We start from the raw sequence: 24011 nt of genomic DNA, 5'->3' as shown, positions 1-24011 counted from the left end.
AGAAGCAGGGTCAGCCATTTGTGGTTAAGGGCCTTTGTGTGATTCAAACCAACAACCTCCAGATCACACACACTGCATCCTAACCCACTGAACCACAGCTGTTGCCACGACTAGTAAATTACTAAGTCAGAGTAGTGGTCTCACGCTGATGTTTGTTGGGTCTGACCCTAAACTGGGACGAAACACTCTGCTTTAAAATGACATTAAAACACAACCAAGCTCCCGCATGAAAAACACTCTCAACACTGTGTAAACCCATCCAACCATAAGGCAGCGGCAGAAACCCGTCAAGGACACGCCGGTGCCGGGAGAATGGAGTCCGTCTCAGCGCACACAGCAGCGCCTGCCGTGGATTAGTACTGGAGCCGTCCAGATGCAGGTGAACGGAAAAACAGGCTAAGCTTTTATGACCGTGACCGGTGCCTGACGAAAGACGGCACTCGTGTCACTGCGAGGCTGCCACATTCGTGATAGTGACACCATCTGTGCATGAATGAGACACAACATGAGAAAAACAGCCTAAATATTTCAAGTGCAATAGTACAGCTTTATCAGAAAGAACCCCCCCCCCCAGAAATGATTAAAACAGCAGTGTTATTATCCTCATTCCCAGCATACTGGGGAAACCACAAAGCTCTCCAACACCTCAGAATCCCTCAGCTGTGGTTCAATGAAGTTATCAAACATACTGACTGACATTCTGAGCCGCCTCAGCTGAACCCAGGCCAGACCGACTCCCCTAAGTCAGGACAGGCTCCAGCCTCTGTCCAGCCTATTCTTGCAGCAGCAACACCACCTTTGACCCTGTAAATTATGCAGAGGATGTTTTGGCTGAGAAATTCATTATTGATGTGGGGTGAACCTGAGAAGGGGAATGCTAGCAGGGGAAGGGTGGCTGGAATCGCTGGTGGCTCCTTAATCCGCTGTACGTTTCTGCTCACTTATTACAGCTAAATGACACTAATTTGTATTATCAGAGATGTGTACGGTCATGTGATCCAGTAAAAGTGTTTACTGAACTAGCGAAAGCCTGAAGGAATATTTAGATACGGTAAATAATGTGAGCACAGACTGACAGATACAATGGTCTAATCTACCCATAACATTCCTCATGGTTCTGTTGATTAGCTCTGTGTGTGTACACCCCCCCTCCCATTTCTGTTATCATTTTGTCTCAGAACAATATCCACCCATCATTCACCAATGAATAACCATACCATAGTGTTCAAAACTGACCCACCATACAGTAGAGCTCACGACTGATTAATCATACCATAGAATTCATCACTGATCCACCATACAGTACAGCTCACCACTGGCCAATTATATCATACAATTCACCACTGACCCAGCTGTCAGTACAGGTCACCACTGACCATCGGTACAACACAATGTACCACTGCCCCACCTGACAGTACAGCTCCCCAATGACCACCTTTACAGTACAGTTCACCACTGACTATGTTCAGTTTCCCACTAAACCAGATCACAGCATAGTCCACCACTGACCAACCAGATCGTACACCACTGGGAAACCTTACAGAACCAATCATCATTAACCCATCTTACAGTATAACTCACCACTGACCATTCATACCATCCAGTTCACCACTGACCTATCTAAAAGCACAGATCACTACTAACCAGTCATGCAATACAGTTCACCACTGACCCAGATCACAGTACAGCTCACCACTGGCCAACCACACTGTAGAGTTCACACTGGCCAACCTTAGAGAACCACTCATCACTAGCCCATCTTAAAGTACAATTCGCTACTGACTAAACATACCACAGAACCGCGATTTTCAACACATGGGTTACGACCTGATCAGATTTCCCAGCCTCAGTCCTAGAATTAACCTATATAAATGGGTCTTGGGTCTGCAAATGCCTAGCGCAAAACTAGTGAAAACTCAACCAATCCACAAATCGAAACCACAGACGCTTAATTAAAAATCCATTGGCACATCCAATCAGTTTTTGGCGATAGGCATTGATGGGCGTAAACTGCAAATTGCACTGTGTGCTTGATCATATCCTTGATATAGGGTCGCGACTGAGCTAGCATGGTAAAGATTGGGTTGCAGTGCAAAAAAGGTTGAGAACCACTGGCATAGAGTTCACCACTGGCCCACCTAAAAGTACAGATCACTACAGACCAATCATGAAATGCAATTAATTTCGATTCATGTAACAGCACAGTTCACCACTTACCAACCTTACCATACAGCTCAATACTGACTCACCATATAGCAAAGCTCATTACTGACCAACCACACAGCACAGCTCAGTACTGGCCCACCTTACAGTGCAGCTCACCACTGACAAACAATGCCTAACAGCTTAGAACTGACTCATCTTACAGTCCAGTTAACCACTGTTCCACCATACAACAGTTCAATGCTGACCCACATTAAAGCATCTTACTGCTGACTCTCCACCCATTTTCAGTCATATATTTTGCGACTGGGAATAACCTACTACTGTTGTGAGATTTGAGACGTGAGCAGAGTCCTGCCTTCTTCCCATGTCCATATTGCTCTGAATGCTTTTCCTAAACTTCCACCGTATAAGCAGGAAAAGCAAATGTCCGTGTCCAGATGTGACCTGTCACCTGAGCTTCTCGCTTGCTGCTTTTTCGATACCAAGGCATCTAGCCCTATTTGCCCTCTAAATGGGCATCACTTACATTCCAGGTGCTTCTTCTTGGGTCCCATCACTTCATGCGTGGTGGCCTTGCAGACAGCCCGGGCCACCTCCGATCCGGTCAGGCTGTACTGCGCTGCGGCGATGCGGTCGGTCAGCGTCTGCCCCGACATCTTTCTTCGGTAAAGCCAACCTCAAGAAATAAATCTCACCGAAATTTAAAAAAATAATAATGTGAAGCAGCGCAAAGTGTTATATCCAAACTGTCCTCCCAAAATAATCCAAGGGTACGACCTTAGAAGCGGCGACGGGCTGCGCTGGAGCCGCTATATGCTCGGTTGTGGCCGGTTGCGCAGAGCCTCTGCATGGGCTGGGATCAGGGAGGCTGCGCTCTTCTTATGTCGATCACCCCGGCGCCGGGCTCAGCGTGTGCCCTCTTATGTAACCGCTCAGGCTTGGTTAAAAAAAACAATAAATTATTAAAATAATAATTCTCTTTTAACAAATAAACGGAAGATGTAAATTGACGCGCCTTCTGATGTCAGACGTTTTGCTGCAGCAAAGTCTGTCATTTAAAAAAAACCCATATTCATTCATCTCCCATCTGTATTGTGATATCTGGGAAAAAAACAAGATATTTATCCGATGTATGCAGCCCAGGATGTTAAGAGCGTATATTTATGACTGCGGTCCAAAAAGGCGGCGTGAGATGAATCTTATTTCAAAGGCTGAATATTTTCCCTGGCGATGACAGGCGCTTTCCCCTCCTGTACGGAGAGGCCGGTGTTGCTGAATAGACAGAAGGCGGCTGCGTTTCTCTGCATGCGTTTCCCTTATTCACTCCCCCTCCCTCGGCACCTTTAGGGCGGTCAGGTGACAGGTCGCTCACGTCCCCAGTCCCCATCGGCGGCTGCTCAAAGGACACTGTCACGCTTCTGTCACACGGACATTTCAATGACCTTCTTTAATGTGGCCATAATGTGGGCACATCTCCATAAAGAAATGCACACAGGACACTTGGAGGTCACTGGACCTTTAATTGTCTTGCCGTCGTGTGGATTTATATCCCTTTAAATTAGGTGACAGTCTTGGTTACTAGTGACTGCTGTTGTCGCTGAATGCTAAGCACTGAGAGTGAATTACAGTGTTATTCTGCTAATGTAATACACAAACAAATAAATTCAAAATATATAAAAACTGAGTAAAAAAATATCATTTTACATACAGTGTTTTAATAACGATACCAACATCTGAGAATTCAAATATAATTAATTAAATTAATCTCCATGACTGAATGTGTCTCTACGTGCAATTTTGTCCTTTGTGGATGCGTATTTTAATATGATCTACAAATCCATAGACAATAATGTTTTTATTACACGGATGTTTGTCATATTTCTGAAATTTTCCAAGCAGGACACAACAATAGGGATTACGCACTTGTATATTTATTATCATATTGAAAAAGATTAAACTTCTCTTTTTTTTCGGACGGGTGACATGTGGCATTACGGTTGCTACGGTCTGCGTCGCGATGCTGGCCAGCGTCTCCTCAGGCTCATTTCAATGCGCTCATTTTATAAGAAATACGGTGATGGAAGCAAACCCGGAACTGCTGCCACGTCGAGGTGCAGTCTGTTTCTGAGTTTTTGATCACTTCATAAACCGGTCTGTGGTATGTAACACGCACTCTTCAAACTTTATTCGGTTATATGCGTGCGTCAAAACCAACATAATATCCTCTTTTACGTAGTTAAACCAGCTTAAGGCCGTGTTACTGTGATTGTTTAAATCATCCGTCTGTTGAAATGGGTTTGGAATGAATGAATGAATGAAACACTGTCAGATTTAAGCATGGCAACGATTTTTAGTGAACGCCGTTTTTGAAGGTTTTAGGGATGCATGTGTCTGTTTTCAGTGACAGATCGTGCTGCGTGTCCTACAGACAGCCTGACCAAATCTACGATATGAACTGATCCATCGAAAGTTAGCAAAGTGAACTTAAGAATTTATACAATACATTCTACAAACACTGCTGCCTTTAGGACAGGCTTGCAGCCATGCCTTGTTTCTTCCATTTTCCTCAGGAATGGCTCTATTTGAGGAGGTCTCCAAAAAATCCGCGCTTCACCCAAAGCCTGCCGGGCTGCTGCTGAACTATGGCACTTCCGGGTTTCGGACTGTCGCCGAGCAGCTGGATCACGTCATGTTTCGGATGGGCTTGCTAGCAGTTTTAAGGTCCAAGAAGACTAAAGCCACCATTGGTGTGATGGTTACGGCGTCTCACAACCCTGAGGTATCTATTTTTTTCTGCTTTCAAGACGTCTGCTGGGTGCTCCTTAATTTAAAAAGTAATTTTAAAGGGCCACTTTATAAGCCTTGAGCTTTCCTATGTTCCCCCCACCCCCCAAACATGTTCCCATTGCTGTCTCAGTGGTGACAGTCTCCAGTAACACAGTCTTCCCTGGGTGTTAACTTCAGCTCTTCTCTCCTGCAGGAAGACAACGGCATCAAGCTCGTGGATCCCATGGGTGAGATGGTGACCCCAACCTGGGAGGAGTATGCCATGCAGGTAGCTAATGCTGAACAGGAGGCCCTCCTCACAGTGCTTGGAGACATCATGAAGAGGGAGGCTATCGACATCAATCAGGGGGCTGCTGTCTTTATTGGCAGAGACACCAGGTACTGTGAGTGGAGGGCTCGGCTCAGTGCTTTACCGTGTTGTTGGGATTGCAGTGTGATGGGCTCTTGGTATGTTCCCAGCCTTCAGCCCTGTTGCTTTCAGGATGTTTCAGTCGCAGATCGTGCCTGTTTGTCTTCCCCGTCAGGCCCAGCAGTGAGAGTTTAAGCCAGGCAGTGCTGGATGGCATCCTCTCCTTCGCCGGTCACGCACATGGTCTGTTCAAACACCACACGCCTCTGCGTTCTGCTCACAGCCAGCTTTTCTTCCCCAGAACTTTCCACTCCTTCACACTCTGTCTTCTCTCTTAAGACTATGGTGTGCTGACGACCCCCCAGCTGCACTTCATGGTTCGCTGTGAGAATACGCAGAGTCGCTATGGCAACCCCACCACTGAGGGCTACTACCAGAAACTGTCGCAGGCTTTCGTCCAGCTCGTCAAGCATGTGAGAGCAGCCAGCCTGGCCCACGTTTGCACTCCACCCACCTCACACGAATGACGGCTTCTTTCAGATGAGAACTTACAGGATCTGAAGGGGTGGATTTGTTCATCTGGGAGGGGGCTGAGGATAGGGGATGCCCAAGCGGGATCCGAAAGAGAAATTAGAAAGAATTAATAATCAGCTATGTCACTTTTGCTGCAGCCTAGAATAGCATTTGTATTCATTTCCCCCTGGGGATCTGCAAATATCATTTGTTACATGAGAATATAATATGCTCTGCATTTGAAGTTTGTGTAGTCTGTTGGATTTTAACTTTTATTATGTGGCATGGTATAAATGCACTAGGTATAAATGCACTAGGTATAACTACAATAGGTATAAGTGGACTGAGTATATCTGGACCAGGTTTGACTGCACCTTGCCTTCTTACAGGCCCCAAACCGCACTGACGACCAGAAGCATCTTCTTGTGGATGGAGCCAATGGTGTTGGTGCCCTGAAGCTGAGGGATATGGAGCCCTTTCTGCAGAAGGAGCTGCAGATCTCGCTGTTCAACAAGGGCACTGGGGGCAAACTGAACTTCCAGTGTGGTGCTGACTATGTCAAAGTCCAGCAGGGCCCTCCTCTGGGTGAGGCTACCTTCAGCGGATGGCTTCCTGCTGATTGGAAAGAACTTTGACAGTTGATGATTGAGTTTATGCGTACATAATTGCACACACTCCCAGACTATGTGTCATTTTAATCCATGGATGAGCCAGGCTCAGTTTTAATGAATGAAAACATTGAGGGCATTCCATTGCTTAAGGGAAGAATAAGACATGAGGCCAGACACATGGATGCATGGATAAAAAATGCACTCTGCCTCTCTCTCTGCCTCTCTCTCTGCCTCTCTCTCTGCCTCTGTCTCTCTCTCTCTGCCTCTCTGTCTCTCTCTCTGCCTCTGCCTCTCTCTCTGCCTCTCTCTCTCTCTCTCTCTGCCTCTCTGTCTCTCTCTCTGCCTCTCTCTCTGCCTCTCTCTCTGCCTCTCTCTCTGCCTCTGTCTCTCTCTCTCTGCCTCTCTGTCTCTCTCTCTGCCTCTGCCTCTCTCTCTGCCTCTCTCTCTGCCTCTCTCTCTCTCTCTCTCTGCCTCTCTGTCTCTCTCTCTGCCTCTGCCTCTCTCTCTGCCTCTCTCTCTCTCTCTCTGCCTCTCTGTCTCTGCCTCTCTGTCTCTCTCTGCCTCTCTCTGTCTCTCTCTCTCTGCCACTCTGTCTCTCTCTCTGCCACTCTGCCTCTCTCTCTGCCTCTCTCTCTCTCTCTCTCTGCCTCTCTGTCTCTGCCTCTCTGTCTCTCTCTCTGCCTCTGCCTCTCTCTCTGCCTCTCTCTCTCTCTCTGCCTCTCTGCCTCTGCCTCTCTCTCTGCCTCTCTCTCTCTCTCTCTGCCTCTCTGTCTCTGCCTCTCTGTCTCTCTCTGCCTCTCTCTGCCTCTCTGTCTCTGCCTCTCTGTCTCTCTCTCTCTGCCACTCTGTCTCTCTCTCTCCCTCTCTGTCTCTCTCTCTGCCTCTGCCTCTCTCTCTGCCTCTGTCTGCCTGTCTGTCTCTCACTCTGTCTCTCACTCTGTCTGTCTCTCTGTCCCTCCCTCTCAGGAGTTGAGATGCTCGTGGGTCAGCGCTGCTGTTCCTTTGATGGTGATGCAGATCGGATTGTTTACTACTACAGTGACTCTGAGGGCCGTTTTCACTTGCTGGATGGTGACAAGATCGCTACACTTATCAGCACCTTTCTGAAAAAGCTGGTCACACAGGTGAGCCTGAACCAAGCTCAACCATAATTGCAGCATATTGCTTGGAGGTTAAGGGCTTGGGCTGGTTAACCCGTTTTTTTTTTTTTTTTTTAACTGTGTGTTTTTGTTCCCAGGCTGGTCTGGACTTGCAGATCGGTGTAGTGCAGACAGCATATGCTAATGGGAGCTCCACGCGCTACTTGGAGAACAACATGAAGGTAATACCGGTCAGATACCTGTCAGTGTGGATTATACCTGTCAGATACCTGTCAGTGTGGATTATACCTGTCAGATACCTGTCAGTGTGGATTATACCTGTCAGATACCTGTCAGTGTGGATTATACCTGTCAGATACCTGTCAGTGTGGATTATACCTGTCAGATACCTGTCAGTGTGGATTATACCTGTCAATGTCACTGTAGGTTCTATCTGTCAGATACCTGTCAGTGTGGATTATACCTGTCAGATACCTGTCAGTGTGGATTATACCTGTCAGATACCTGTCAGTGTGGATTATACCTGTCAGATACCTGTCAGTGTGGATTATACCTGTCAGATACCTGTCAGTGTGGATTATACCTGTCAGTGTCGCTGTAGGTTATACTTGCCAGATACATGTCAGTGTTATTGAAGGTTATACCTGTCAGATACCAGTCAGTGTCACTGTAGGTTCTACCACTACATGTAATACCTGTTCATCCATTGATTTCAATCAGTTGTTGCAGTTAGTATTGGTTTTCAGTTTTTTTTACCATAGCACCTGCATCACATTATGAAATAGTAATTCTGTTATCTTAATCTGCTGGTCGCTTACCATGTGCAGTGTTTAGACTTGCTGCTATTTGGATTCTTGGACTCTGACCTCTGGCCTCTCACCTCAGGTAACGGTACGCTGCGTAGAGACAGGCGTAAAGCACCTGCATCATGCTGCCCAGGAATTTGACATTGGTGTGTACTTTGAGGCCAACGGTCATGGTACGGTAAGTAGCAGCGGAATGCCTTGGGCAAATTGATACCTGTTCTCAGTACATCTAAATCCTACAACAGGATGCTTAGTAAAAATTTCCTAATGATAACAACCCACTGTTTAGGGGTTTAATCTGGTTCTCTGTGTGGCCCAGGAGGCTGGGATTTTGTACCCAGGAAATCCCAGGATTGGCGGAGTGCTTTCACAATTAGCCCCTTGAGCAAGACCCTTAACCCCAGTTAGTCCAAGGACTGTCTGACCATGCTTTCTCGATAAAATCATCTTATAAAGTAATCAAATGCGATGAAAAAGCGTAACGTAATGTTCTCCACTGGGACTTGTTCGGCGATTCTCTCCCAGGTTCTTTTCAGTGAGTCTGCAGTAGTGAAGATCCAGCAACTAGCCATGGACTCCAGCACCAGCGATGAGAAGAAGAGTGCCGCTCAAATACTGGAGAACACGGTCAACGTCACCAACCAGGTGATGTGGTCTGCAGTGTGTCGTCAGGGTAGAAATAGTCCATGCATCACCATGCGTCATCATGCATCACCATGCATAACCATGCATCACCATGCATAACCATGCGTCACCATGCATCACCGTCCACTCATCGTTCTCCGCAGGCGGTGGGCGACGCCATCTCCGACATGCTGCTTGTGGAGGCTGTGCTGGCGGTGCAGGGCCTGTCCCTGCAGCAGTGGGACGCCATGTACGTGGACCTGCCCAACAGACAGCGTAAAGTGAAGGTGTGCCGCATGCTCTTCCCCTGTGCGAGATGCCGTGTGAGGACGTGAGCCGCTGCAGCATGACGCTGTGTCCATCAGGTGGCAGACAAAAGCGTGATCACGACTACAGATGCCGAGAGGAGGGCGCTCAGTCCGGCCGGCTTGCAGGACGCTGTGGACGCACTGGTGAAGCAGTACCCCCTGTCTCGAGCATTCGTCCGTCCTTCTGGCACCGAGGATACAATTCGAGTGTATGCTGAAGCAGACACACAGGTAAGGACACAGCTGCAGACACGCAAGTAAGGACACAGCTACAGACGCGCAGGTAAGGACACAGCTACAGACACACAGGTAAGGACACAGCTACAGACGCGCAGGTAAGGACACAGCTACAGACGTACATGTAAGGACACAGCTACAGACGCACTGGTAAGGACACAGCTACAGACGCACTGGTAAGGACACAGCTACAGACGCACAGGTAAGGACACAGCTACAGACACACAGGTAAGGACACAGCTACAGACACACAGGTAAGGACACAGCTACAGACGCACATGTAAGGACACAGCTACAGACGCACATGTAAGGACACAGCTACAGACGCACTGGTGAGGACACAGCAACAAATGGACGGGTGAGCTTGCAGATACACAGGTAAAGAGCTACAGACACATAGGTGAGCATGCAGATACACAGGTAAAGAGCTACAGACACATAGGTGAGCATGCAGATACACAGGTAAAGAGCTACAGACACATAGGTGAGCATGCAGGTGCACAGGTAAAGAGCTACAGACACATAGGTGAGCATGCAGGTGCACAGGTAAAGAGCTACAGACACATAGGTGAGCATGCAGGTGCACAGGTAAAGAGCTACAGACACATAGGTGAGCATGCAGGTGCACAGGTAAAGAGCTACAGACACATAGGTGAGCATGCAGGTGCACAAGGAAAGGCAGCGACAGCATCTGTCTGTGCAGATTGATTAATGACGTATGTGGGTGTGTGTGTGGACCATGATTACATTGTGTGTGTGTGTGTGTGTGTGTGTGTGTGTGATTACATTGTGTTTAGTGACATGTATGCTCTGTTTCTGTTTCAGGAAAACACGGATTCACTTGCCCATGGAGTTTGCATGGCTGTTTACCGTCTGGCTGGGGGGGTCGGAGAGGAGCCACAGCCTCTGTGTTAGTGCTGTCTGTCACACTAAAACACGGACAGTCACGCGCAGGCAGGCAGGTGTAGCTCTGGGCCAGCCGTCTTCATACTGTAATCTAGCAGTACCTTCATCCTGTACTGTGGAATTACATTAAGGTGACCATCTCTACGAACTGCCTGATGTCACATGCCTAAAAAATCTTTTCCTCTGGAATTTTTTATATAAGGAAAAAGATAATCACCAAAATCATTTATTGAGAAGGCTGCAAATTTTGTATTTCAGTAGAAAATAAAAGTTTACCGCTCAGAAAACATTAATGCCTAAATGTGAGAGTGTGTGTGTGTGTTTATCAAACAGACACCACTGTTTGTCGTGGTGATAATTGTCGGAAAGACTTGCATTTACCATACCAAAAATAGGTAGGTACCCAGGTTAGTAGCGTTGCCATTTTTTGTCCTTATTTCGCGTCATACACTACATGAAGACAGTCGCGCTGTGTTAACTGTCACGCAGTTAATGATGGCAGAATATTCCGGTACTATGTTTTACAAAGAGATGTGGCAAGAAAAGACAATATTTTGCTGAGAATTTTATTTGACAGTTTCTTAAGCAAAAGCTGGATTAAGCAAAAAGAATTTTTTTTTAATTCCTTATTATGCCCCATTGTACAGAGTACCAGTGTAATCCCTCTGTGACTCTATGTAATGTTATATTGTGGAGAAGGAGCTGGATGTCAGTTTGGACTCTGGGGTCCTTCAAACGGGGTAAAATTTCCATGGATGTTGATTCTGGGGCCTTAGAAGAAAGATTGGACATAGACATGAGTCCTTTGGTCCTTCTAAGGGGAATAGAAAGATTGGCATGGACGTCGACTCTGGGGTACTTCAAAAAGACGGTTACAGGAATGACTGTCCATGGTTGTGGACTCTGGTGTCCTTAAAAGAGGGTTACAGGAAACCTTGCCCATGGACGTCGACTCTGGGGTACTTCAAAAAGACGGTTACAGGAATGACTGTCCATGGTTGTGGACTCTGAGGCACTTCAAAGGGGATTAGAAAGTAGCTTTGCTTTTCTATTCTTCATCAGAATCATCTGCCGCACCTGAAATGCTAAAGGTTCGCTCTTGAATGTCGCTCTGTATGACTTCATCTTCTGCCTTAACTGTTCTGAGATGAAGCAAAGATACCAATTAAAACTTATTTGCTCATTCATTCTTAGGAATTATGTAAGAAAATACGTATAGTTCTCATGAGGTTCAAGGTTTAAATGACCACGAGATCGCGATACTTTTACCTGATCAGCAATGTCTTCCTCTCGGTCACCTCCACTGCCTGTTCCTTGGAATAGCTCTCGATGGCGCTGGTGTGACCTGTCATGCCCCAGCTGGTATCGGTGCTGCCTCTCATCAGAGACGTCCCTCTCACCATGCCCGTCAGGCGTGTGTCCTCACCTTCTATGAGCTTCCTGTTGAAAGCATGCAGAACATCACCTTTCATTAATGAGTCAAAGACCAAATGGCTGTTTCTGATTTTGTTTCTCCCAGGGAAACCTATGGCTCCTTCACTTTGCGGCCATTTTTACCTGTAGGTGATTATTTCTATCTCTAGAGCCATCTTTACATTCAGCAGATCCTGATATTCTCGCATGTGAAGAGCAATTTTCTCCTTGATGGACTTCAGCTCGAGTTTAAGGCTGTCGATCTTCCCCTGTGTGAACAAAGGAAGGGCAGAGATGAACCTCGTGATGTAATCAAACGGTACATGGCATGATTTGCCATCGCTATCAGAAAGGACGGGGAAAAAGACAATGAGAGTCATTTCCTGAGCTGACTGCCATGGTATTTACCTCTCACCAAGCCTCAACAGTTCACAGTCTGCTGTGGGATCGCCCCATTGGGAGGTGGTTTGCTTGGCACTATTGATATTCTTTGCTTTTGTGCGTATGGTATCGTACTTCTGATAGGAGTATTTTCCCTACAACTATCTTGCACTTGTTACTGACCAATCACAGAAAGTACAGCTTAGCAGCACTTGTAACAGTTGGTTCCTTGATGGCTGTATGCCACCTGCCTTGCTGACACATCAATATTTAAATATGTAAGGGCATGCAGACTGTGGGCTGTCATTTGCAGAATAACCTGTAGTTCCTCCAGTTCTTTCTTGTGCCTCTCTTGAGTCTCTCGGATTTTCACTTTCAGAGCCTCGTTCCTGGTCTTCAGAGCATCCAACTCACGCTCCTTACTCTGAATCTGTGCAAAGCAGCATGTTCGAGCTGTAAGTTCCACCACCAAATTACAGCTGAATTCATCATAGACGTTGTCCTCATTTTGGATATGTATACATACACGATATAATGAGTTTAAAATTATTTTTTCATTTATGTTTTAATTTCACCATAAACACCATAAGCCTACTGACCGTAAATGATGGGACCACATAGTCTCATTGCTTTGGAAAGCAGAGGTACTTACATCTTTCTTCATTTCTGAAATCTCTCCTCTTACGTTTCGGACTTTTTCCACATGTTTACTAGAGGCGTTATTTAGGTCTTCAAATTTCGCTTTATACCAAGCATCCATCTCCTGGAAACACAAAAAACTAGATCAGGTGAGTCATTGTGTCGCCTTTCAGACCTCCCGCGTGCATCCACAGAGTCCAAAATCGAGATTGCTCATTTCTGCAGGTTACCTGTAAATTCTTTGCGGCAATGTTGTCATACTGAGACTGGATTTTTTTAAGGGCAGAAGCTAAGTCTGGGAGAGAGAATGCCACCTCGACTTTGGCAACTGCGCTGAAAATCTGTTGCATTAATTCCTCGATTTCCTGGTAGGGAAAAAGCATGAATAATTGAGTGGGTTACGTTTGATGCTAAAATAGCCAGCGAAGGTGTACGTCAATCTGCATCAAAAAACCCAACATACCTCTTTATGCACCCTGTTCAGAAATTCAACTTCCGCCTGCAGGTTCTCGAGCTGTTTTTCCAGGCTGATACGAGCAGAGGTAGCTGCGTCCACATCCTGGATACCAAAGGTAACACCACAAACATGCGCAGGGGTCAGAGTGTTTCCATACGCTGTAGTGTTATTGCAGGGCAGTCGGTAAGACTCCTCACCGGCCGAAAGGCTTCGATCTCCAGCTCGGCCTTCTTCCGGGCTTCTACTGCTTCCTCATATTTGACTTTAAGCATCTCAAGCTGAGAGGCCATTGCGGATTTTGCAGAGTGAGCGAGGTCCTGTCAGGCCAGCCAGGGTAGAGAAATAAAGATATATTACAGATAGGGGTGGGGTCACAGGGGATTTTGGCCCCTCCAAATGCCTCCTCTCCTGTCCCTAACCTATTCAAAACATATCATTGGCTAATAATATGGTTGGCCCCTCTGTATGAATTATGGCAACCCCCCCCCCCCCCACCTTAAAAAGAATCCTAGAATTGCCTCGATTACAAACCAAAATTTAACCATTTAACACAGAGGCTTTTGCTGAGTGACTGCTCTCGATTACGGAAAATGGCCCCTAGCATTTAGGGTACAGTGTAGCATTGAGCTGTGATGCGAATATGGCTTTGGCTTGACGAGTCCCACCCGCTGTGCTTTCATCTGCTCGGCGACCCTCCGTAGCTCCCTCAGCTGCTCCTCGTAGAGACCCCGCAGCCCCGATGGCTTGACGAACCGCTTCTCCAGCTCGCTAATCTCCGTCTCCAGCAGCTTGTTGTCCTGCTCCAGAGTGCGAACCTTTCATACAACAGGAGCACGGGACATAAATGACCCCGTACCTCTTTCGAATCACAGGGTGTATGCACATATAGAAAAATGGGGAACGCTATGACTATGATCGGAAGGTAGCCAGTTCAAATCACAAGGTTGGTATGATTGTACAGTAGGACTTTTAAGAAGGACCCCCAGAGACCTCCAGAGACCCTGCTTTCTCAAAAATGTACATTGTTTTGGATAAAAGCATCTGTTAAATGAATAAAATGTGCAGGCAAAAAGTAGGAAGTGATATGTGTTTCCTTTGCTCTCTAGGCAATGCATGCATGCTTCTCTCTTGTTTAAGTGTTTCTGGGAACGTATACGTGGGTCCTGGCGATTGGTCCTATGCGGCAGCAAAATGTTTTAGCACAGATGCTAAAGAGGCAGTCGCACTTTTTCGATGTAGGCCGCCAGCCTGTCGTTCAGCACCACCATCTCCTGCCGCTCACTGCTCCGCGTGCTGAGGAACTGCTGGTTCTCCGCAGTGGCTGCCTCCAGGTCGAAGGCGCCGGCCATGCGGGCGCTGACACAGAGCGCGCTCGTGCTAATGCTGTAAAAACATATCTCCCTCAGCATATGACATCAGCGTGGGCTCAGACTGAACATCTTGCAACTTCATTATTGACAGAAAAGCCTGTTTTTGTAACATGAGATAATTGTTGAACAGAGTCAGCTGTTGAACGGATTTTAAAAATACTTTAGCAACTAATGTCAATCATATATCTATCCACTTCTGCTAGCTTAAGGCTCTTAGCAACAACTGTGAAACATGTCATACCGAACGTATTAATGAGTAAATAGAGGCCAGATTCAATTTAAGAATTATCCCGACGACTCTACACATGTAGTAAATTCAAGGTGTCCTGAGCTTGAACAGGTCAGCTGGACCCAGCCAGCCTCCAGAAGTGTTTATAAAATTAACCCATATTTTGGTTGGATACAGAGAATAGACTGTCTTCAGCATTGCCGCACTCTCAGTCTAATAGTTCGTCACCCCAAATGGTGTATTTATACAAATATAAAGCATGATTTGCATATTGACACCATATAGATCTATATCTAGAGCCGATCCAACCCTTTTTAGTGCCCTAAGCAAAATTTTATTAATCTATATTATTATTATTATTATTATTATTAACCCATATTGACTCATTCGTCATCTTCCTCCCCATCCTGTCAGCCTAAGATGGGGGGCCCCCTGCTGGCCACTGAGCCCTAAGCAGCTGCTTAGTTTACTTATGCCTTAGATCAGTCCAATCCATGGATATGTTTCCCAAACGCCCCCTTTCAGTAAAATGGTTCCAACTATGTAAGTTCCTAACTTTGCTAGCAACTATGCTTATGGGATATATAAGTATAAAATATATAAATATAAAGATGTATATAATATATTAATGTCTGAGCCCATGTTCAGCCTGGCTGGAGGAGAGAAGCAGGTCTTCCTCCACTCTGATTCTCATGGGCTCCATGTCCTACCTGGCCCTGAGGGGCGAGCGTGTGCTAGAGAACGCCCTCTTCCCCACGCTCTCCACACGCATGCTGGTCGCCATGGCACTGGCTGAGCGATGTCGGCGGGTCGGGGATGGGCTCGCGACACGCAGGAGGCTGGGTGAGCCGTCCTCAAAGTGCCGTCGGTAGGATGAGATCCTCTCTGGACTCTGGCTCATGGTTGGATGCCTGCAGCGGCTGTTCAGTGCTGACTGTGGAGATGGCGACTCGGAGATCTGCTCTGAGCTGAATGCGGACTGAGGTGCTCGGCTTGCTCTTATAGCACCACTCAGCCCTGCCCAAGGGATGCAGTGACCCTTTAGGAATGTGAAGCCTCCATACTACAGCCAGTCAAACCTTCCTCTCAGCTATCTGACAAAGTCTTATGAGGCGTTTACCATGGTAAAAATAACAGGGATTGTGCTTATGCGCTGGGATTCCACCAGGCATGGTGTTCCTGCAAAGATCTCAGGCTGTCAGACTCCCTTCACGCTAAGGTACCCTGCTCTGTAAGCGTCACATTTCAGGGGATGGCATTGTGGATGACCTGAGGTTTAGATTGATGTTCTTGACCACAGAAAGACAGGTGCATAACTGACATTGTTGAGCTCTGTGTCTAGAGACGAATGCATACCTTTCACCCATCCACTGGGACGGTACTAGGATTAAAGATCAGCATTTGGTCGCGGGATCTTTGGAGTCTCCCTCAATGACTTTTTTTGCTGGGTGGGGTGGATCCACCACAATAACATTTGCTGGGATAATGCCCAGAATGTCATATGGCCAGCCCAGGCCTCTCATCCACCCATTCCTACATCCTAACTAGCCATTTATCCATTACTGGGCCATGAGCAGGTCCAGAGTCTATTCCAAGCAACACAGGGCATAAGGCAGGGGTGCACCCAGAATTGGGTGCGAGTCCATTGCAGGACACATGCACTATATGCAATTAAAAGATTCCATCTCACCTAAGTGCATGTGCTTGCTGTGTGGGAGGAAATTGGGAAAGTCATGAGACAACTGTCTTATCCGATAATCCGACCTGTCACCGCATCCACACCTTCTGCTCTAATATGTAATATACGGGGCTGCCAATTCACACATTTGGTGTGGCACTCACGCTTACTGACTCACACTCACACAAGAAATGTTATGGCAAATTTATATTATTCCATTATGAAACTGAAATTATCTGCATCAAAAACAATGGGGTAGTTTGCAAAACCTACAGACTATAAGTTAATAAAACTCTTATATACACGTGAATGAGTGTGCAGACTTGAAGCTGAAAATCTCACACCAGCCAGCTGACAAGTTGGTGACACCAAATACACTATTAAAGTTACTGTATGATTTCAGGACACATATGTATAGTATGTAGTGAAGCAGAATTCAAAATCATATCATATGTAATGATATACCAGTGATACAGGGAGGGAAGGCTAATAGGTTCACAATTTGTTATGGAAATAAGGCGGTAAAGAGGAAGTTAAAAACAAGGACTTTGGCCCTTTGAACATACATATATAACAGGTATATACACGGTTAGCTTCTCCTTGCCACATAGATAATTCACAAGAAGTAGGATTTCTCCTGTATATTTGTCCAGTGTTGTGTAGATTAATTTATATACATATGACGATAATAGATATATCTATTTTAGCGTATATTTAATCTATGTTTATTTGAACGTATATTTGACTTTAAAGCGTCGGGAATGCAGTAAAGCGGAACTTTTTTCATAGGGGCGCGTTGCGCACCTCCGTCGGAAACTGTTTATTGCTGCACAGCGCGTCAGCCGCTTACAGAGTCACCACGGTTACTGTGATATCTACCGAAATAAACCATATTTATCTACATTTACTACCTCAGACCTGCGGTCATGGCGGGGAACTTCTGGCAAAGCTCGCATTAGTAAGTAATTAAGCAAAAGGCTTTTGAGGGCTGCTTTCTTCGCTGAGTAATTTCTTCGTAATGGGGCCTGGCTGTATGTGGATAAAGGAAACTCCTCGGCTAGAGGACTGAGAAAATTATATAAACGATAAAAATGCGTCTTCATCATTTCGGACACGATAAGTGTCGTTAAGCGACGCACCTGGGACCTGATTATCAAGAAATACCTAGTAATATGAGTAGACCTCGTTTTCTAGCCGAATATTTATATGTGTTTGTATATTAGATTTACGAAACTTATATTTGCAGTAATAGTTTTAAGAAACTAAACGTCTGACTAAATAGGGATAACTCGTTTAATGAATTGAGGTCGAGACGCAATCACTTTGTTTATTGTCATGTATTGTCTGTGTACTTTGTTAGACATTATTTGTAGTTCATTTCTGCGGGATCATGTCGCAGCTCCGTGACAAAAACAGATGTTCCATATTAGTAGACAGGCGCTTTGTCTGTTTCTATGTGGAGCCTTGAATCAGTGAAATATAGCAGTTATGAAATGTATTTAGTCATTATTGAGGTTGGTGCACTTATGGGTCGATACTTATTTAATTTTCCCTGGCGTATTTCAAACTACACAAGTCTCCTTTTGGGGAGAAGAAAAACAGGCACCAGCTTCCTATCAAGGACTCTCAGCACAGCGAAAATTATGTTAAGGTGTCCTCTGCAGAATAATGGGAATGCATCTGGTCTGGGACTCAATTAGTTTGCCAGGTGCCACATTTCACAGCTTTGACTCTCACGGTCTCCTGCTGCCAGTCTTCAGTGGGTCCTAGACAAGCAAGACCTGATGAAGGAACGACAGAAGGACCTGAAGTTTCTGACAGAGGAAGAGTACTGGAAACTGCAGATTTTCTTCGCTAATGGTAGGGGAATGAGCCATTGCTATGTGTGTGGGCTGTGCTCAGTGCTTTGGGTATGAGTCTGACCCATCTGATGCACTGTGTGATCTGTCATCTCTGAACAGTAATCCAGGCCCTTGGCGAACACCTGAAGCTCAGGCAGCAGGTCATTGCGACAGCGACTGTGTACTTCAAGCGCTTCTACGCCAGGTAAGCAGCAGGACCCTGTCACAAAATGCAGGCAGTACAGCTGTTTGTTAGTCCATGGAAGTAAGCCCTTGTCCCTGTAACTTCAGGTACTCTCTGAAGAGTATCGATCCTGTTCTCATGGCACCTACCTGTGTGTTCTTGGCCTCTAAAGTGGAGGTGAGTGAACAGCAGCTTATTCTCCCCTGCAATGTCACCTGTGTCTCGGCTGGGATGTAAAACTGAAACCTACAGCCTGCTTTTCTCTCTGGCCTCCAGGAATTTGGTGTTGTTTCAAACACCCGGCTGATCTCTGCAGCTACGTCCGTGTGTAAGTGACAGCCATTATTGAAGCTGGTCTAGAATGTTCTGGAATAGGTCACAGAGAGAAATCCAGTGTGATGTCACATTGCAGACCATAGTCATTAGAGTACTTGCAGTGGCCCTCTTGCACAGGTGCTTATTTGCAGTGTTTGTGGGGCTCAACCACCATATCAGTTGGCAAAAAAATTCAACCAATATGAATACCACTGAGAAACTATGCTTCCTGTATTAGAATTTAACACGACCAACCCGGGGTTATTTGTAAAGGTAACAACTCAGACTAGGCTAGAGCTGTGGCAGAATGAATGCCACTAAAGCAACAACAAACCAATCTATCCAAACATATGGACTCTCGACCTTTTCTGCACCGAACAACAGAATGGGGCGTGGGCACGATATAGTACAACTAACTGATCCAAAAAACGGCAGCACAAAAGTGAGAAACAAAAGGCATCCGTGTTTCACCACCCGAAAAAGGGGGATTAACACAACCAATGAGCAGTGCAAACGGAAATGCAATAGCAAAGCGACCCGAATCCAGATCAGCTAGCCAAACGCACAGTCTGCACTCAGACTCATCTCTGTGCGAGAAAGCTGCCTGTTTAAGTAGAACATTGTACTTCAAATGTCCTCGTTTGACAGTTTAGTACTGAGAGATCATTATTTACTAGTTATAAGGTGAAGAGCAAGCTTATAAAGTGGCATTTTATGACAGTTCAGATTGAGTCAAATTGGTCAGTAAAGCATTATTTCATTAAAGCTGCTGCTGTGTAATTTTTGACCATGTAAAATGTTGCCAATGTAATCGGAATTTTTAGCTCTATGAATGTCTGTGTTGATGAAGAAAAATGTAATATTTTCCAGCTCCTGGTAGTTAGTATTGCTGAAAATATTCCCCATCAGATATGGAAATAAATTTCTCCGTATTTTTGTTTTTCCCCAGTGAAAACTAGGTTTTCCTATGCCTTCCCGAAAGAGTTCCCCTACCGCATGAACCATGTGAGTGTCATAGTGCCCTGCAGTGGATGAGGAATGCCTTCTCCCCTCTGTGAGATCAGCTGACGTAGACCTGTTGGCATGGCATGTGAGATCCACTCAGATGCTCTGCTCCTCAGCCGATGTTCACGCTGCTGTGGGAAGTTCTCAGAGCCATGGGAGGTCATTTTTTAGGCAGCTTAGCAGCTCACACTGGCTCTCTTTTCATATTTGAGGCTATTTGCTAAGAGGTTTTTGATGGCAGTGTTGGCAGATAAAGGCAGAGGTCACTTTTAAAATAGAGATGTTGGTCGATACTGTTAGGAGGCCCAGGAGGGCTGGGCTAATGCTAAATGCGCTAATGTTTAGCAATATGGAGTTTGCTGGTAAAACCAGCCATTCAGCTACAAATTCGTTCTTTTAAAGACATGCCTAAGTGCCTAAGTGTCTGTTTGCCTTTTCTCCGTAGATACTGGAGTGTGAATTCTACCTGCTGGAGCTCATGGTGAGTAGGCAGCAGTGCGATTGAGGAAACACCTGCGTACAGCTGTGATGTCAGCTTCCTCTCAGTCTGGCAGGGGATACAGGGATTGTGGGGCATGAGCTGGAATCATGGGGATTTCTGCTTTTGACAGTGCATGGTTAACCTGCCCTTTAGACTCAGGGGTGACGCATGGCTCAGTGGGTTTGGGTGCGGTGCCTATGGTCAGAAAGGTCGCCGATTCAAATTCCAGGCATGGCAGAGCGATTTCATCGCTAGGCTCTTGAGTAAGGCTTTTATCCCCTAATTGCTCAAAAGATAAAGGCGTCTGCTAAATAACGTTTGAGTTCCAGGTCGGGGACATGGTGTTTGGTCATTGAGGGGACATCTTCGATGGCTTCAGGTTCCTCTCTCCCTTTCAGGACTGCTGTCTGATCGTGTACCACCCCTACAGACCGCTGCTGCAGTATGTCCAAGACATGGGTCAGGAGGACATGCTCTTGCCTCTGGCATGGTATGGTTTGCTGGTCTGTCTCCTCCTGGGTGGTGCTTTGATTCCTTGCTAATGTGGCTGTTCTTTCTCTCCAGGAGAATCGTGAATGACACCTACAGGACAGATCTCTGCCTGCTATATCCACCCTTTATGATCGCACTAGGTAACCTGGAAATGGTGGTGGCCACTTAGCTATAACTGTTGGTCTTCTCCCTCCTCCCGTTTGTATTGTACATATCTGATAAGCCCCCCCAGGAGGATCTTCTCGCTTTGTTCTCTCTCCAGCTTGCCTCCACGTAGCTTGTGTCGTACAGCAGAAAGACGCAAGGCAGTGGTTCGCAGAGCTCTCTGTGGACATGGAAAAGGTCAGGGGGTTAAGCTTGTATGTTCGTACTTAAAAAGTTGTAGCCACGTTTGCCAGGAGTAACCTTCACGCCCATAAACAGATCCTGGAAATTATCAGAGTCATCCTGAAGCTCTACGACCAGTGGAAGAACTTCGATGACAGGAAGGAGATGGCCGCCGTCCTCAACAAGATGCCAAAACCGAAACCCCCGCCCAACAGGTGGGCCGAGAGTCTGCTGGTGTTTCCTCCCCGAAGTCTCTAAATTATTCATGTGCCCTGATACTACCTGCAATTCTAAGTGGTACATAATTTATGATCACGCTATTAATAAAGGGCAGGATCATAGCTGTTAGCAAACTTCATACATCCATGAGGAAATTTCAGGATGTCTGCTCTCTAATTCTTTGTCCTTGGGTCCTCTCCTGCATGGCAGAGAACTTGGTTTCCATTTTAGACCGATTAAAACTGCTCCATGTGTCTGCTTCTTATGGGTTTTTCTCCCCCCTCCCAGTGAGAACGACCAGGGATCCAATGGCAACCAGAACTCCTCGTACAGCCAATCATAAGTGACGTGCGAGTCAGTGGGCTGAGTCACCAGGGGCGGAGCCTGAGGACGCCCGACGGGACTCCCTGTCATTCCACGTACATGTTCAGTCACCCGTAGGGTCCGTAGGTGTTGTGTGTCACCTGCTCATGGCCTTTCTCTGGTAAAGAAGTTGTTTTGGCGTGTCGAAGACCCAAATTAAATGTTGTGATGTAGCCAGTTAGCTGGTTGGGGAATGGGGGGTAATATTAGATTAGGATGATCCTGGCATCCTTGAAATAGCCCTCTGGGTGGTTATACTGTGTGGTTGTGTGTGTGTATATGTGTGTGTGTGTGTGTGTGTGTGTGTGGGCCGTTTTCTGTGATTACACAGACCATGTCAGAGGGTCATACCTCAGGGACAGACAAAGGTTTTGTCCACAGTCTGTGATGACATCAGCTGACCAGTCCCTCTTCCTTTGGCAGATCGGCGTTGCCGCCCTCATGACTTCCTGGGGTACAAACTTCTTTCAGAGGTTTATTTACTGTTAGCATACCTAGTGTATTCCTCCGTCTCTATATGTCTTCATTAATCTTCAAGTCTATTGTGTTACCCTTAGTGTGCCCAGCGGTGTTGACTTGCCACACGAATCATGAAACCGATAATTACGTGCTGCATTCAAGCGCCGTTTACCGTCATGGTTTTCAGCGGTCTTGTAGTTTGCGAGAAATTTATTTTTAGATGAAAAAAATACTGTAATAGAAACTCAATGAGACTTGTAGATAATCATGTTTACTAGTCAGGGAACAGGGGTAACGATCAGAGGAACAAGACGTCGGATCGTGATCTCAGAGAGCCCTGGTCCACTCCACCTCCTCCACCTTGGACCAGCTGGGCGATCTGCTGTTTGGAAAGGGGATGCCTGCACTCACTGCTGGCTCTGATTCAGGAAACCTAAGTGAATCCCGTCTGGATTAACTCTGGGTCCAGAGAGATCCTCTGCAGCAATGTGAGAATGCAGAGCGTTGTCCAGTTTGATAGGTTTCTCGCTGGTAAGGGGGGGGGCGTTGTGGTGTGATTCCAAAGCATAATGTCCTTCTCTACACACACCTGAAGGCCAAAGGTCCAGCCAAGAACTGCTCCTTTCTGCCTGTGTTGAACCGTCACTGTTGTATATTTTTGTGAGATAAATGTGAACGTTGATTGACTCAATTGAAGCTTCTTTAGGTTTTGTGATGTTCAATGGTGCTTGACTGCCTTAAGGATATCGAGATGCTGACTCTTAAATGCAAAAAAAAAAAAACAAACAAAAAAAAACACTTGATAACAGATGACCTGTGACCCTGCCAGTTGCGGGTTAGTTTGTGGCGAAGGTGGCTGGCTTGACTTGCTGGCAGTAAACTTGAAAGAAGTAAACAAGAATGGTGGCATAGAAAATCCCTTCAGTGTATTGGGACTATTTTATACTTATCACTTTGTCATGCCAGCCTTTGCAGGGTTTTTTAAAAGTTTGTTTTAGTCTTTAGTTCCTGCTTTTAACAATGAATGTGCTTGGATATTTGACCACTCTTTCCCACACTTTTAATTTAACTTGTGCCCTTGTACCAAGTGCCAATTACAACATTAACCATTATGAGTCCCCTCCCATTTATGGTAATAAAATAAATATTGTCATTATAAGAAGTTTCATGTATTAGTGTGCAGTTTCTTAGTCTTTTTCATTAATGCATCCATATGTCTGCCTTGCAATAGTTTTGTCTCCGCTTACATTCAGGTTAAGTTCCCGGGCATAGGAGAGTATTTAGTATTAGGGGGAACGCAATTTATATTTAAAGGTCTAATTTTTTTTTGGTGGTGGTGGGGGGTGGGGCAAGGCAAATTCAGTATTGGGAGTATAAGGCCCCACCCTTGGGTGTACCATGGTAAAGGTGCAATTTTGGGACACTAGTGAAGCAGAACTCCACATATATTCCTATGGGGTGGTGGGCAGCTGGGGGGTTTGGTATCTGGCCAGAATGTTTTGGCTTTGAGTCCCATGGTCAGCAGTTATGATTTGACCATAGCGCCCTTGAGAAAGGATTTGGACTGATTCTGCCCTCTATATGTCAGTGCTGTGTTGATTCCTTCAGTTCTGTGCTGGTTCCTTTAGGTATATAATGGGCTCCCAAGGGTTTTAGCCCAGGACCACCAAGATAATAATGCTGGCGTCAGGGGTATCTCGCTGTAGATCAAGGGTTTGCGATTACAGTTACAAATTATTTAAAGTTTACAA

General features: G+C 46.0%; 4 protein-coding genes across 21 annotated transcripts in view; 2 read left to right on the top strand and 2 right to left on the bottom strand.

Annotated features, from left to right (window-relative positions):
• Nucleotides 1–3634, bottom strand: part of LOC125714780 (clathrin coat assembly protein AP180-like) — a 30095-nt gene extending 26461 nt beyond the window's left edge. For 3 of the 9 annotated variants that reach the window (XM_048985733.1, XM_048985736.1, XM_048985734.1), the window contains exon 1: nucleotides 2693–3633. In XM_048985733.1, the coding sequence (XP_048841690.1) occupies nucleotides 2693–2822 (130 nt within the window). In that variant the 5' untranslated portion in view covers nucleotides 2823–3633. Of the gene's footprint in view, nucleotides 1–2692 lie in introns of all 9 variants that reach the window. The other 6 variants (XM_048985737.1, XM_048985738.1, XM_048985740.1 and 3 more) reach the window with 4 other exon arrangements.
• Nucleotides 3635–4237: 603 nt separating this feature from the next.
• On the top strand, nucleotides 4238–10708 carry pgm3 (phosphoglucomutase 3). Of its 9 annotated transcripts, none has more exons than XR_007383845.1 (14): nucleotides 4238–4324; nucleotides 4737–4945; nucleotides 5147–5331; nucleotides 5478–5545; nucleotides 5642–5775; nucleotides 6205–6400; nucleotides 7393–7550; nucleotides 7664–7747; nucleotides 8412–8510; nucleotides 8858–8977; nucleotides 9121–9243; nucleotides 9322–9599; nucleotides 9704–9943; nucleotides 10112–10287. XR_007383845.1 is itself a non-coding variant. In XM_048985743.1 (13 exons), exons 2-13 carry the CDS (start codon nucleotides 4739–4741, stop codon nucleotides 10414–10416), a joined length of 1638 nt encoding a protein of 545 aa, XP_048841700.1. In that variant the 5' UTR covers nucleotides 4238–4324; nucleotides 4737–4738; the 3' UTR covers nucleotides 10417–10708. The 9 variants fall into 9 exon arrangements, 2 of the variants coding, with proteins under 2 accessions (XP_048841700.1, XP_048841701.1); XR_007383844.1 differs by having other exon boundaries at nucleotides 10070–10287; XR_007383843.1 differs by having other exon boundaries at nucleotides 10028–10287.
• Nucleotides 10709–10959: 251 nt separating this feature from the next.
• ngs (notochord granular surface) lies at nucleotides 10960–15875 on the bottom strand. 2 transcript variants are annotated; one of them, XM_048985745.1, is made up of 11 exons: nucleotides 15607–15875; nucleotides 14524–14680; nucleotides 13963–14112; nucleotides 13495–13614; nucleotides 13304–13399; nucleotides 13071–13205; nucleotides 12854–12964; nucleotides 12521–12631; nucleotides 11965–12089; nucleotides 11677–11847; nucleotides 10960–11549 (listed from the first exon to the last, which is right to left on the bottom strand). In XM_048985745.1, the coding sequence occupies exons 1-11, from the start codon at nucleotides 15795–15797 to the stop codon at nucleotides 11456–11458; spliced, it is 1461 nt and encodes a 486-aa protein (XP_048841702.1). In that variant the 5' UTR covers nucleotides 15798–15875; the 3' UTR covers nucleotides 10960–11455. The 2 variants fall into 2 exon arrangements, with proteins under 2 accessions (XP_048841702.1, XP_048841703.1); XM_048985746.1 differs by having other exon boundaries at nucleotides 10960–11544.
• A 1494-nt stretch (nucleotides 15876–17369) lies between these two features.
• ccnc (cyclin C) lies at nucleotides 17370–23422 on the top strand. The gene is made up of 12 exons (XM_048986001.1): nucleotides 17370–17532; nucleotides 18328–18434; nucleotides 18536–18620; nucleotides 18707–18776; nucleotides 18876–18927; nucleotides 19864–19919; nucleotides 20365–20400; nucleotides 20799–20890; nucleotides 20965–21032; nucleotides 21155–21234; nucleotides 21316–21434; nucleotides 21727–23422. The coding sequence occupies exons 1-12, from the start codon at nucleotides 17501–17503 to the stop codon at nucleotides 21779–21781; spliced, it is 852 nt and encodes a 283-aa protein (XP_048841958.1). The 5' UTR covers nucleotides 17370–17500; the 3' UTR covers nucleotides 21782–23422.
• The last annotated feature ends 589 nt before the right edge of the window (nucleotides 23423–24011 follow it).

This window comes from Brienomyrus brachyistius, chromosome 19 (genome assembly GCF_023856365.1).
Source record: "Brienomyrus brachyistius isolate T26 chromosome 19, BBRACH_0.4, whole genome shotgun sequence".
In the NCBI taxonomy this organism is placed as follows: Eukaryota; Metazoa; Chordata; class Actinopteri; order Osteoglossiformes; family Mormyridae; genus Brienomyrus; species Brienomyrus brachyistius.
This window is presented reverse-complemented; position numbering and strand designations above follow the sequence as displayed.